The sequence below is a fragment of the Saccopteryx bilineata genome, chromosome 2, assembly GCF_036850765.1.
Source record: "Saccopteryx bilineata isolate mSacBil1 chromosome 2, mSacBil1_pri_phased_curated, whole genome shotgun sequence".
NCBI lineage: Eukaryota > Metazoa > Chordata > Mammalia > Chiroptera > Emballonuridae > Saccopteryx > Saccopteryx bilineata.
The window spans coordinates 144,852,886-144,868,160 of record NC_089491.1 but is presented as its reverse complement, the minus strand read 5'-3'; the positions used below and the strand labels follow the sequence as shown (position 1 = coordinate 144,868,160).

General features: G+C 35.9%; 1 protein-coding gene across 4 annotated transcripts in view; it reads right to left on the bottom strand.

The window, feature by feature from the left end:
• Positions 1-15,275, bottom strand: part of CNTN1 (contactin 1) — a 388,569-nt gene that overhangs the window by 86,303 nt on the left and 286,991 nt on the right. For 3 of the 4 annotated variants that reach the window (XM_066258119.1, XM_066258117.1, XM_066258118.1), the window contains one exon: positions 2,439-2,597. In XM_066258119.1, coding sequence (XP_066114216.1) covers positions 2,439-2,597 — 159 coding nt within the window. Of the gene's footprint in view, positions 1-2,438; positions 2,598-10,235; positions 12,490-15,275 lie in introns of those variants that run through there. The other variant, XM_066258121.1, reaches the window with a different exon arrangement.

Genomic DNA, 15,275 nt, shown 5'->3' with positions numbered 1-15,275 from the left:
TAATTATATACTTGTTTTTATTTCTCTTCTTAGCTGCTTTGAAAGACATCAAAGTTACTAAATGCAATAATTTTAGCAGATTATTGAGTTTGTTACATATATCTGCAATATGTATAACAATAATATATAACACATAGAAGGGTAAAATGGAATAACACTGACTAAGAGTAATATTTCTATATCTCACTGAATGTAAGATGGTAAAAATACAAAATCTATTCTGATTGCTTCAGTTGTATCTGATAAGCCCTAAGTATATCTATACCTACATATCTCTATATCTATCTATCTATCTATCTATCTATCTATCTATCTATCTATCATCTATCTATCTATCTATCTATCTATCTATCTATCTACCATCTATCCATCATCTATCTATCATCTATCTATCTATCTATCATCTATCTATCTATCATCTATCTATCTATCTATCATCTATCTATCATCTATCTATCTATCTATCATCTATCTATCATCTATCTATCTATCTATCTATCTATCTATCTATCTATCTATCTATCTATCTATCTACCTACCTATCTCTCTATCTTTCATGAATGTTATTAAAATTAAAACATTATACTATAAAATACTCACTTAATGCAAAAGAAAGCAGTAAAGAAGGACTAAAGGAACAAAACCAAGTGAAACATTTAGAAACCAGATATAAATCAAATGTTAATGTTGATGAATTAAAGAATCCAATTAGAAGGCAGAAATTTTCCGGCTGGGTAAAAAACAAGATCCAATTATATGCTGTCAACAGAAAACATGCTTTAGATTCAAAGATAAAATACATTGACAATTAGATAAGTTATAACATGAAAACAGGGACTATGAGAAGGTTGGGGTTGGCTATACTTATATCAAAAGTACCCTATTTAAATGTTACTCCTGTCTACTGGCATATGTGCAGTTTGTCATTGAAAAAATGTCATTATGGGACACATGACTGTATATTTATAAATAATACTTATGCTCACATCGTAATGTAATAGAAATGTTTCACCTGTTTCTAATTCATTTGAACTTTCTACGCTTATGTGGAGGATCATTTAACACTCAAATATATCCTAAACCCTTATAACAGGTTTCAAGTTTATATTCTGTTCATTTCTCATGATAGGAAGAAGTTATCAAAGAAAAGTACGTGTAAATAAAAACCTTCATTGCGTTAAAAAAGCTAAAAGGAGAGCAGGTTTTGGATATATTGGGATTAATTCTTTGTTCAATTTTTAAAAGGGAGAAACAGGCCCTGGCCAGTTGGCTCAGTGGGAGAGCATTGGCCAGGTGTATGGATATCCCAGGTTCGATTCCTGGTCAGGGCACACAGGAGAGGCAACCATCTGCTACTCTTCCTCTCCCCCTTTCCTTTCTCTCTCTCTCTCTCTTCCCCTATTGCAGCCATCACTGGATTGGTTCAGGCCCTGGGAGCTGAAGATGGCTCCATGGAGCCTCCAACATAGGCACTAAAATTAGCTTAGTTGAGAGTGGCCCCAGATGGACAGAGCATTGGCCCCGCCCCAGACAGGGGTCACTGGGTGCATCCCGGCCAGAATGCATGCAGGAATCTCTCTATATATTCCTTTCTTCTCACTTGGAAAAGAAGAAAGAAGAAAAAGGGAGGAGCATTTTATTCAACACTTTTGTTTTTTTTCCTTCCCTCTGATGAAACTGAACCCTTATTACTATGGTTCTTCTTTATGTATTTAAAAAAATTTCTAAAAACTCCAAGCTTGTTTTAAAATATTGTCAAAGATGACAGATATAAAAATGTTATTTTATCAAAAGGATCCTCTATCTTCTTTGATGTTACAGGAGAAAATAAAATGGAAGTGTATATTGTAGGCTGGTCATGAGAAATAGCAATGATAGTAGTTATAGACAAAGAAAAATATCTATTTACTCTAGCTTAGATTTTTCTGATCAACTTTAGGAACTCTTAATATAATAAAAGAAAACAGTAGAGATCCAAAACTTCTTTAGAAATATGTCTTGAGGAAATTCAAGCCAGAGAAGATCATCCTCCGAATGAACAGTGTTATGGCTGTAAGATTTGGATGCTTAAATTCATACTTATGAGTAATGTGGCTTTTAAAAAGTTCAGAACTATAGTATCTACATAACTGAAAAAAAAAAAGACTTATAAATAATAAGTTACAGATTCCATTTGGAAAAAAAGAGAGAGACTTCCCAATGACATTAAAACGAGGAGGCCTCTCTTTGCTTTTCTGTGACAGATTTAGACATGAACTTCTTCTCCCCCAATCACTTTAAAATGTTAAAGTTCCTTATAGTTTCCTTTTTTTTCTTACTATCAAAGCACTGGGATACTTTTTAAAAGTATCAAAATTCAAAGGAATTTCTGGGTAAATAATACTATTTTTTAAATGTCATTAAAATATGCACAGATTAACTAGACAAATAAAACTCACCGGTTTTTGCATCTTTCCAGTCATCTGAAAGAATAGTCTTGGTCTGGATAGTATATTTAGAAATAGGACTGTGATTGTCTGAACCACGGCTCCAAGTAAGAGCCACAGAAGTGGCTCTAATGTCTTCTATTCGCAGACCACCTGGAGGGCCTGGAGGGCCTAGAATGAAAATTGGGTAATAAATCAATGAATTCCAACTAGTGAATAATAACACATTTGAACACAAGCATGTCCTCCTTGAAATTAATCTAAAGAACAATTAAATTATATAATCAGGGTTGCCACACTCTTTTTAAATATAAGCTATTGAAATGATGATGATATTTATGGTTTTCACTAAATGATTTCATTTGAGTCTTTTAAAGAAAAAACATAAATGTTGTCACTTAAAAATGGCATTATGATTCAGGATACATATGCTACTGTTTGACTCATAAAATGCTGTTGGCATCAATGGGACCTAAAGCAGACCGTAGCATAGTGAGAATGAATGAACACTTGCTCCATGCATGAATCAGAGACAATAGCACAATTCAGTCCAGAAATGAGAATAGTTAGTCAAATATTTCATTCTGCTTCCCCTAAATGGAACAAGTAATTTATTACCCTAAATATTATAAGTAGTTTATTTTACTTGGAGTAGAAATTTCAGGGAATGATGTTATGTATAATTTTGGGTAATACATGTCATGTTAGCTTTCGTATGAAGATTGAAAAATATTAAAAATATTTCCACTTTTCTGATATGTAGAAAACAATGATAAACTCAGACCTATTCCAGGATTACTCTGAAAAACTTCAAATTATATAACAAAGAAACTTAGGACAAAAGAATTATTACTGAAGAACATAAAACAACATTAAAAGTACATTTTTATAGATGATTCATAACAGTACAAATATTATTAATTTATCCTCTAAACTGATAGCACTGTGCTAGGTGGTAAAAATGAACAGATAAGTGAGATGCTTGGGTTTTGAGTAGCTCTCTGTCTTGGAAAGGGTGAAATGAACCGACAAACAATTATAATAGGGAGTAGTAAATGCCAAGATAATGGTATACAGAATCCTTATACTTTGCCTCAGAGTTTGATTATAAAAATGAGAAAAGGCCCTGGCCAGCTGGCTTAGTGTTAGAGCATCGGCCCAGTGTGTGGAAGTCCCGGGTTCAATTCCCTGCCAGGGCACACAGGAAAAGCACCCATCTGCTTCTCCACCCTTTCCCCTCTCCTTTCTCCTTATCTCTTCCCCTCCCGCAGCCAAGGCTCCATTGGAGAAAAGATGGCCCGGGTGCTGAGGATGGCTCCATGGCCTCTGCCTCAGGTGCTAGAATGGCTCCAAATGCAGCAGAGTAGTGCCCCAGAGGGGCCGAGCATTGCCCCCTGGTGCACATGCTGGGTGTATCCTGGTCGGGTGCATGCAAGAGTCTGTCTGCCTCCCTCCTCATCCCCCCCCCTCGGCCCACTTCTCACTTCTGAAAAATACAAGAAAAAAAAAAAGAGAGAGAGAGAAAAATGTCCTTTAAGTAGTACAGCTGCATCTGTCACTTACAATGCCAAAGAAGTCTCTGTTACTAGAGAGCCCCTCTCCTTGAATGGACACATCAGAAAGTGGCATCACTTGTGTTCTTTGCACCAGAAAGGAGGCAATCCCCAGCAGAATATGACATACTAAATACAATAATCGACACCTTTGGTAAAGTGGCACTGGTATTTTGTCATTTTGAATGGAGTGCTAAATAAGACATGTTTTTATCTTCCAGCTAAAAATAAATACATTCCTATTTCTATATCACATTAGATGCTTAGCTTATGTGGCTGGCTTTCTTTTCTTCCTACAGGTTTTCATCTTTGTAAAGGTATATATACAATACCTTAACCCTCACCAATTTCTGTGTGGTTGGTCTCAAGGGGGCAGATGTGTGTGTAGATCAACACAAATGCATTATCAAAATGCATAATATTGAAATAACACAAGACACACCCTACTGATAGTAGTAAATTTTATTACTTAGAAACAAATATAATAAAGGTAAAGTTTTATAAATGTATAATTTATAATAGTGGATTTATATTTCTTGATATTAACTGAAAGTAACAATACACCATCCAAAATAAATGAAAAAAGACAAAATAATATAGAACACATTTGGTATTTAGAAAGAACATAATGCATTTCTTTTACGCGCAGAAACCACATTGAAATACAGTGCATATTTGTAATCAGAACCAAGAAATTCATTATTTTACATAAAGCATTATTCAAAGTCAATTACTGAGTTGAATATTTTAAAGTATTAAAATTAAAAATTATAGATTAAAGATAAAGAAATAATTTTAAAAAAGAAGAGAAAGTCATGTACTCAGACACATTTTCATAACATAAGGATATGGCATTCAGAAAACGTTAAAGGGAATTTAAGACAATACAGCCATAGTTTAGTGGACAACATTAAATTGTAAGTCATTTCCCTGCTGATATTCTCTACAGTTCTTAGAGTGGCTAATGAATAATATTTTTAAAGGTTAGATTAAATTCACATATTATTCATGGATTTGTTGGACACTATGTGTATAATAACTTTATCCAGTCATCCATTCATTAAAGAGCAACACTGTTGGGCAAAATACTGTAATTATATTTATCATTTTTTTCTTAGAGGTATGCCTGACATATAGTGGTTCCTTAATAAATATATATTTTGTGACTACATCAATGAGTTTATCATTGTTGATCTTCAGATAGTTTTATAAGCATAACAGTCATCCATAATACAATCACCATTCACCCATTTGCCTTGAAATATGTTATCATCATAAAGAGGTGAAAATGAGAGAAGAAATTGGAAAGGGTTGGCTCATACTCTCAAAGCCTTGGTGTGGCACTAGTATTTGTTTTACCTGATAAGAAGAAAACTTTTACATCTAGAAACTGACGATAACTTTGTCCCAGGAAATGTCTGAGTTAAAATATATTGTTAAAGAGCAGGGATTTTAGAGTTAAAATTGGCTTGAGTTTAAAAACCTATGATCTGAATTATCTTGGGGAATTTTTTAAATTCGCTGTTTCCATTTTCTCAACTGCAAAATAAGAGTAATAAAAATTAACCATCTAGAGTTATTGTTGAGACTGAAATAATGTCTTTAAAGAGTGTAGTGCTAGGCTTGGCCCACAGAAAGCTCTCAGTAAACTCTAGCTATTAACAATATTATCATTATTCTTATAAAGCTTTCTGGGCATCTGAGCTACTTGGCAGGAATAATTATTAGTATTTGTTAATAATTGGCAGGGATCTATCTGTCTGCTGGAATGTTTGTTTACCAATATTTTCACTGAAAAGTGAAGTATTTTCTGGTGAGTTTGACGGAGGCAAGGAAATGCTGGGACTGTGGGGGCCCTCTGGTGCGGACCAAGGAATCTAAGCAACAAAATGAGAGGAGTGGTTCCACAGAGACGAACTTAGATGCTCTGTGAGTTCCATCCAGGGCCAGCCCTGCACTGTCTCCCAGAAGGATGTTCAAATCAGTGTAGTCAATACTACCTGTTCAATTTTTTTGTTCAGAATGGAGAGAAAAGTGTCGTGGTAAAAAAAAATAATAATAATAATAATGATTCAACTACTTGCTCCTCAGCACAAAAGGATGTATTTGAGAATTGGCCATTTTTTCCAATTCTTTATCATTAAAAAAAGGAACATATAATGCTGACTCCAATAATTAGTTTCTCTTTCTCTCTGATCTCCTTCTACTTTTCTTCTTTCTTTTTTTTTAGGTCTCATCACTGTGCAAACACTCTCAAGAAATCTTTAAGGAGAGAACTAAAGCTAGGGACATGTAAGTAAATGGACTGTTACATGCAGCTGGTTTTATTATCACCAGTGGTGGGATTCAGCCGGTCAGCACCAGGTCAGGAGAACCGATGCCTAATTTTTGTTGAGCTCAGCAAACTGGTTGTTAAAATGGCACCTGTTACCAGGGTTCTCTCTAAGGTGGGTGTCTGGGCAGCTGCCCAATGTAGTAATCACAAATTTACATCCCTTACCCTTTTTTAACCTTCATCTGCACAGCAGCATATTGTGTACCTCTTTTATTGTTCTTATTTAAGTATTAAATGCATGAAATAATAAACTACCTTTCTGTATATCGCTTTTTTATACTTAAAACGGTCATTAGGGTACAGAACAGGTTGTTAAATTATCTAAATCCCACTACTGATTATTAGTGTATTCATATCTCTTTCCAGTTTCCTAAGGGGTCCTCAGGCAGAGAGCTAATGATTCCTAAGAACACAGTTTATGCCAAATTTAAATTATTGTAAAACAGAAAAACTGATCAAATGGAAAAAAATCTTTGGAGTTTGACCTGCATTTTAAATGCCTAAATACATTAGGTGACAAATTCTTTTCATCTTCCATTTTGTTCTTTCATTTCTTTTGTCATTAAAAATTCCTTTTGGGAAAGAAAAGGAATTTGAATATATGTCTGACTAGACCTGGTGAAGGCTTTTCATCAGTTCTTCTCACTGCCATAAAATACTTAGGGAGTAGAAAAGAGAAGAAAATGAGGAGAAAAAGAGAAGAAGAGATATGGGGGATGAGATAAAAAGTCTTTCAAAGCATGTTTTTTGTTTTTACTTTTTATGAATACAATTCTATCTATACCACTTGCTTGTCACAACCTCCAATCCCCCTACAACCCCAGGAGTGTCTGAAATGCATTTATTAAGCTCTAACATCTATCCATAAAGAACACAGTGCTGCTCTTATCCTTTCCTGATTCTTCCACATGCTGACAGCTGTCATTAAGAGTGAACATCACTCCCCAGGTTAAACTTATCCAGCTGACCAAATTCTTCTTTTATAACAGTAATAGTACAAACTTCAATGCTGACTCTTTTCATCTCTTTTCTTATGCAAAATTGTAGTGTTCAGCTGCTACCTTTCTTGAAGCTAACCTTCCTGTCTGTTGGGCAAATGAGTTTGTAAGATATGATTTTTTAGTTTGCTCACTTTTATTGTTAAAAATGGTGCTGCCCATGTGAATGGCACTGCCCAGGTGAAACTAATTACCTTCCTGCTTAGGAAGGGCCATTGTTATGCTCATGTGTGCTAGAGGAGGGGTCTTTGAGGGGCCAGGTAGTTTTAAAGAAGGAGGAAGGAGAAAAGAAGAAGAAGCCAAGATGGAAGGGAAGAAGAGAGAAGCCAGTTTTGCAGAGTAAGAAGCCATGTTGGCAGATGGGGAACCAGAGGTGACTGAGACTGGTAGGGGCCTTTGATTCTAGGAAAACCCAGATGTGTCAGTAGCGTTGTGAGCTCTGAGTGAAAGGGAAGTGTTTTCCCTCTGTGTGTGTTTTACTTGCCAGTGGGAGTGAGGCTAGAATAAAAGAATGGCCCACAGTTTTTTGGCTCCACTGTTTCTTTACTGTCTGCCCGAATCTAATGGGAACATGCATGTGAATGGCCACAATGGCGGCGGCCCCTGGCCATACACTGTCCTTAGGTAGAGGCTGCCACCATGTAGTGTTCTTCCTTTTCTATTTGCAGTGCTTCCACTCTTACAATGTTGTTTTTCACCCACTATATCCTCCACCTCTGGCTTTGAGTAATCCTCTCAGAGATTACTGATTCAGAATGCTCCAAAAAATCTCAACTAAGAGAGATACTTAATGGTCTATCAAGGTCCTTGTTAGTGTTATGTTTCTACTCTATGGTTTTTCAAAGCAAGGCAAAAGTAGTCTACAATTACTGAAATTTTTTTAGGTCATTTTTTTTTATCTATTAAAGGATTGTGAAAAAAGTCAGAATGGTTCTCTATTATCTGAGGTTCAGTGCAAAGTCTCACTTGTCATATCTACGTTCTCTTTCCCCAAAATTTCCTAGGTTCTCAGTGTTTTTACTATTAAATCATTAATTAAAGGCAAATAATAGAAATATTTCTGTATGCAACATAGATCACATACATTTTAGAGTTCATTAAAGCCAATAACTGTGCATGTTACATAGAACGCTGAAGTCGAAAAGGGTTGTTCCCAGCATCACACAGCCAGTCTGTGACAGCATGCAGAGTCAGAAGAGACTGGGTTTCCTGCTATAACTCACCCAAAGTGAGGGGAAGCCCATGTGAAATTCAGATTGTGCAGCCCAAATGCATCTGTCTGCCGAAGATGTCCAAAGAATCACCTGCATACTGATATGTTTATACTGCTGCTCCCTTGGATTGGTCTGCATTTTTAAAACTAATGTGAATTTATAACAAAATTTACATGATGTAAAATATTAGTAAATCAAAACAAAAATGTTATACTGCACATTTTAATAAAAACAGTATATTTTATCTTTATTATGTTGGAGTAATTGCTAAATATTTTATCATTCTTACCAGTAATCTCATGATGCAGGGACTATTATTTTTCCTATTTTACAGATGAAGAAACAGAGACAAGAATAGATTAACTAAAAGGACCATAGTCACTCAGCAAGTAAATGGAAAGGCTAGGATTTGAGCCCAGTTTTCCATGAGACCAACTTTTCAATAACTATACCAAAAATAATGATTTAAAAACAGATAAGTAAAGGTAACATTACCCATCAATAAATCATCCCCAGTCTCTCCTGATTACAGTAAGGTATCTGTTAATCTTTCCTAAACTTGACCAGTGTTTTTAGTAATAAATATCTATGTACTAACACAATACAGATGTGATTTTTACTCAGTCCTCACTCATATGTAATTAGAAGGAAAAGTAAGCCGAAATGTAATTACTTATTTATTTGCCATTTCCTCTCTAGGAATATTCAATGAAGAAGAGTTTACACATTTGAGGAAGGCAACCAGAAAAGTGTTTTTCAAAATTATTATTCACACTATATAAACTAGCTAATCATATTATTTCAATCAATAATTTAGACTCATTTTCTGATCAATCAACCGAGATAGAAGGTTTGAAAATAGGACACCCCCCCAGAATAAAACAAGATGCATAGTGGCTGTGACTATCCCTCAGTCATCACTTGAGTTGGTACTGACACTTAGGCAGTAGACCCAACGTGCTTTCTCCCTCTTACGCACTGACTGGGTTTCTAAACAGCCAGAGTTAGAAATGAACACAAAAGTACAGTCTTATTGGGACTTCAGCCCACATAGCATACACTTTTAAAATAAAACTTGATGGCCTGACCAGGTGGTGGCACAGTGGAGAGAGCGTCGGACTGGGATGCCGAGGACCCAGGTTCGAGACCCCGAGGTTGCCAGCTTGAACAAGGGCTCATCTGGTTTGAGCAAAAAGCTCACCAGCTTGAACCCAAGGTCCCTGGCTCAAGCGAGGGGTCACTCGGTCTGCTGAAGGCCCGTGGTCAAGGCACATATGAGAAAGCAATCAATGAACAACTAATGTGTCGCAATGCGCAACGAAAAACTAATGATTGATGCTTCTCATCTCTCCGTTCCTGGCTGTCTGTCCCTATCTATCCCTCTCTCTGACTCTCTCTCTGTCTCTGTAAAAAAATAAATAAAAAATAAAATAAAATAAAACTTGATGTTAACCCTAAAGGACTTCTTGGTGTTGCCATTCTTTTTTTCACTTGCAATTTCCAAGGATTAAATTAAAAGCAAAAGCACCACATACAAATATACCCTCAGTATGCTGTCCATTGTCACTTTTCAGTCCCAGGAATTGTTCCAAAAACCCTACTGAGCCATGGACTTGTTTTTCATTTTTACTAAATTAGCAAAATTTATAGAAAAGTTTGAATATCAAGGAAACAAAAAAGTTTTCATAACAAATTATCCTCCCTTTTAAAATAAAATAATCTTCTAATACCAATATAAAAAAACATTAGTTATATTAGGAAAGGTGGCTTCTTTTTTTCTAAAATATATCAATTAAAGTCCCTTTAGTACTACAGGTCCATTCCTGCTTGAAAAATTATTAAGATAATGGTTGAATTATAAGGTTACAAAACACAAATCAATGTGTGGTCTTGTCTATGTTTAAAGCTGTGCTAAGATAAAGCCAAATATTAAATATCTCTAGCACTGAATAAGAATATGGTAGTTCTTAAATTTCTAACATTGATTAAAATGAAGTTTGATCCTAAGTGGGAATGAGAATGAGGCTGAGGGAGGGAAATGAATCTGTAGAATTCTAGTTGAGATCAACGCAGTTTATCTAAACAAGAAGATTCTCTTTCTTTGCACCAGTCACATTTGTCATGTGATTTCATTTCTAATTTTTATTCTTTCTTTCCAAAACTGTATCTCTATCTGGTTTTGGTGGTATACTTTCAATTATGAACTCTGTAAGAACATGCCCACAATGATGATGCATGTACTACGTTTCCGTGGTGATGTTTATAGACACAAATGATCCTCAAATTAATTTTAAACAACTTATTAAAATGGCAGTTGAGCTAGATCTGTACTCCAAATTTTAAGATAACTCTTTCTGTGATAATAATTGAGACTATGAGATGACAAAGTAAAGAAAAACCTTTTTTTAAGTGAGAGGAGGAAAGATAGTGAGACCGACTCCCAACCAGGATCCACCTGCCAACCCCCATCTGGGGCCAATGCTCAAATAAATAGAGCTATTTTTAGTGCCTGAAGCTGATGTACTGGGACCCACCGAGCCATGCTCAGTGCCTGGGGCTAATGCTCAGACCAGATGAGCCACTGGCTGTGGGAGGGGAAGAGGGAGAGAAGCAGGAGAGGTGGGGAGGGAAGCAGATGGTCACTTCTCCTGTGTGCCCTGATCAGGAATTGAATCAGGGATGTTCATATGCTGGGCCAATGTTCTATCCACTGAGCAAACTAGCTAGGACCAAGAAAAACTTTTAAAAAATGGAAATAAGTAACATCTTGGGATATTTATTTATTACTTGTAGATAACTAATAAATTATTTTAAAAATAAAACTATTCATATCATATGGATATATATATATATGTCATACTCATATTCTTCAATGCTTTCCTGAGAGTTCTTCCAACCACAGGTGAGGATGGTAGAGTTAATAAATTAGAAGTCCATATAATATCTCACACCTAAACTTAAACCTATTTAAGAAGAACAAAATTATTTCTTGTGAAGAAACAAAAATTTTAAGCATGTCTCTTTGACCAAAGGGAGAAAATGAAAGTATTTTTAAACAATAAAATTCAAGCAGTTCTAGAAAGAATTGTATGTACTTCAATTTTAATCCTTCACTTCTGCCCTAATCTTTCTGATAAGAGTCTTAGCCTTCCTCAAAAAGAAAAGCTCTAAGAAGGCTGATGGTAGTTGTTAATAAAATTAAATTTATATTCAGGTTGTTAATGGCTTAGTCATCTTCACTTAAATCTTGCTATTGAGATAATTTTCTCAGCATGCTGTCCATTGTCACTTTCCAGTCCCAGGAATTGTTCCAAAAACCCTACTGAGCCATGGGCAGTCTTCAGTTATTTACTGTGATATTTCACCCTTTCTTGTCAAGGAATGTGTGTGGCAGGCACCATGACACCATGGTGGCTAGAGTAATACCCCTTAGCTTATGTCTTACTTAGGATGAGTCATTAGCCAATTTTACAACATTGTTCATTACAAGCTTAGGTACATCAAACAGTCCATTCAGTATCACCCTGTATTATTATTTACCAGTTTCTTCATATTGTTTTTTCAAATAATGAGCTAATTTCTGAGATATGTAATTTCAAAGAAAAATAGGACATCAAAATACAAAAATTTTACTTGGCCATTTTATGATGCACTAGGTTAGTTCACTAGGCATATTTCAGAGATTAGTGAAGCTGCATAATTATATTTTCAAATATCTTTTTGCTCAAAGTATGTTTAGAAGTTTCAAAAGGGAAAAAATCCTCTAAGAACTAGAATGAGGGGTAAGGGAACTGCAGAAGCTACAAGATTGAGTTATTAGTAAAACCTAATATAATAAGTTAAAAAAAATGTTTTTTTTCACACAAATGGTGAGTGTCAACGGTCACCAGGTTGGAGGCAGGCTTGCACAGACGGGGAGAAAAGGATCCACCATGTTTTTCTCTCCATCTTTTCTGCTTTTACCTGCAAGAGGAAAGATCAAGGCTGAAGGGCGAGTGTGCATGCCCAGTTAGGGGCAGGAAGCCATGTACTTTGGGGGTTTGCCATCTTTCCTTGGAGGGTAAGTTAAAATGCTAAACAACGAAAAACATCTCCCAGACACTGGAGGTGTGAGTCCAAAAGAGAGAGAGTTGAAATATAAAGCTTTGCCTTAATCCAACCTCTCTCCCACAGAAATAGTTACTGACTTTCTAAAGAACAAGAGCCCCTCCTCAACACACACAAATCCAAAACTTCTAGACCCTTTGTAATTTTACTCCATATAGTACAAGTTTATCTTTTAAAACATATAGTCAGACCTTGAAGGGCTAAATAAGCAAAAAATACTCAGGATGAATTTCATCAATGATAATGAAAAGTTAGTGGTTGGGGGTTGGATGTCATGGGAACTTGTATCTTGAATAATATTATATTTGTGCCTATATATATACATTACTAACTAAGGGGAAGGAAGTAAAAGAATGTAATTATAGAAACTCACCCTGGGTGATGTGTTAACTGTAACTATTACTATTCTCTCTCATGAATATGGGACCTAAAGCTTATAATGATTAATTAAGTCCACAGGTTTATTTGGTCAGTGAAGTGGATTTCTAATCTATGTTTGCCTAGTGCTCAAAGCCCATACTTGTTCCATTACACCTTATAAATCTTTTCATGACTATCTGCATATATTAGTATAAGTATACTATTCTATAGAAAATTGGCAGTTAACAAGATGGCTGTCCACCTCTTTTACCTACCTGTACCTAAAGGTAGTTCGATGATTAGAATTAGACCACTTCATAAGCACTGTGGCCCCCTGGTCACAGTCATTTAATGGCAGAAATCATATCTAGGAAAATATATCTCTGCTGACTGCTTGCTGTAAATTTAGTTTATATGATAAATGGTCACAAAAATTGCTAATTTTAGACATTTTTTCCCCATTTTTAAATGAAGTTTTAATAGTTTTTGCTATATTGTTAGTATTTTTTAAAAATAAAACTAATAAATTTTAGCTATGAGACAAGTTACTTTCTAACTTCTATACTTACTATAAACACATACACATTTCAGCTCCAGCATGTAACAGTCTCCTGTAGCTTTTAACTTTGTTGGTTCCAATGGAAAGGAGAATGCTTAATATCAGGGCAGTCTCATTATTAACAGTGTATTGCTGTGGTTTAGTGCCAAGTAAGATCCAAATGCCTCAGAATGGTGCCCAGTCAGTCATTGTTCCAGCCAACGAGGGCCATTTTCCTGTCTATCCATCCCACAAAGGCTGATGAGATGAAATCTGTAGCCTGTCTCTGTGGTCAACTTTTCTTGGCCAAAGCAAGTGGAAAGCAGAGGCAATTATCCAAGTATCTGAGGTAAATGTGTGTTTTTCTGACCCAAATATTTGGAAAACTACCTCAACGGTTCTCTTGATTTGACTGTGATGATCTAGATACATCTTTCTGCCTATAAGAATCTCTTTTCTGACCTCTATGACCTCTTCATATGAGAGAGAGAGAGAGAGAGAGAGAGAGAGAGAGAGAGAGAGTGTGTTAATAGGTGGTAGGTGATTGTGTACTTGTCTGACTGTCTAACTTCATGTATATACTACATAAAACTTTTTTGTCTGTTCTTCCAAGTTCTATAATGATTAAATTATTTAATGTAAAACTCATCTGAATTAATTTAGGCATGCCATGTTTTAATAATAATTTTGAATCTAAATCCACATTTGATTATTTAATAATAATTTCAATATGGAAAGGAATTCTTGAATACAACATGAATATTTATGCCAGATACAACAAAAACCTAAATCCTAATTTAGCACCAAGAATTTCACAAGGTTTTAACATAATGGGTGGCTCTCTGTCCTTTTACTTTAATGAATATCCAGGGTCCCTGAATCAGTCATACAAATAGAACGTTCAATAATCCAAAGTTAGTAGCTTAACCTTTCTAAATAAATGTCTTTGGCTTTATGCTTTACTGTAATGTTTTAAAAATTAAACTACTATTTATTAGCATGTACCAGATAATGGAAAGGAAAAGAGAAAGAGCAGAAGCTGTAATCAGTGACTCTTTTTACTTGGTGGCAGCAATTCTAGGGCAGACTTGGTAACCTTCCCGGGCCACACCAAATTAACTATAAAATATTTTAGAGCATTAAAACATTTCAGGATTCACTATAGAAGTTTTAGAAATTATCTATAGGCCCTGGCCGGTTGGCTCAGTGGTAGAGCATCGGCCTGGCGTGCAGGAGTCCAGGCTTTGATTCCCGGCCAGGGCACACAGGAGAAGCGCCCATCTGCTTCTCCACCCCTCCCCCCTCCTTCCTCTCTGTCTCTCTCTTCCCCTCCCGCAGCCAAGGCTCCATTGGAGCAAAGTTGGCCTGGGCACTGAGGATAGCTCTATGGCCTCTGCCTCAGGTGCTAGAATGGCTCTGGTTGCAACAGAGCGACGCCCCAGAGGGGCAGAGCATCACCCCCTGCTGGGTGTGCTGGGTGGATCCCGGTCGGGCACATGCGGGAGTCTGTCTGACTGTCTCCCCATTTCCAACTTCAGAAAAATACAAAACAACAACAACAACAACAAAAAACAAAGAAATTAACTATAGATTTTATTTATTCATACTATCTGGAATAAGCCTATTTTAATGAGAAAACTGGACTGGGGTTTCAAGATGAATGCCCCAAAGTAGATGGGTAATGCAGGGTAAGTCTTTTTCTCTCAGAGTCCAAATTTTGTAAAATAAAAGGATGAGAATTGTT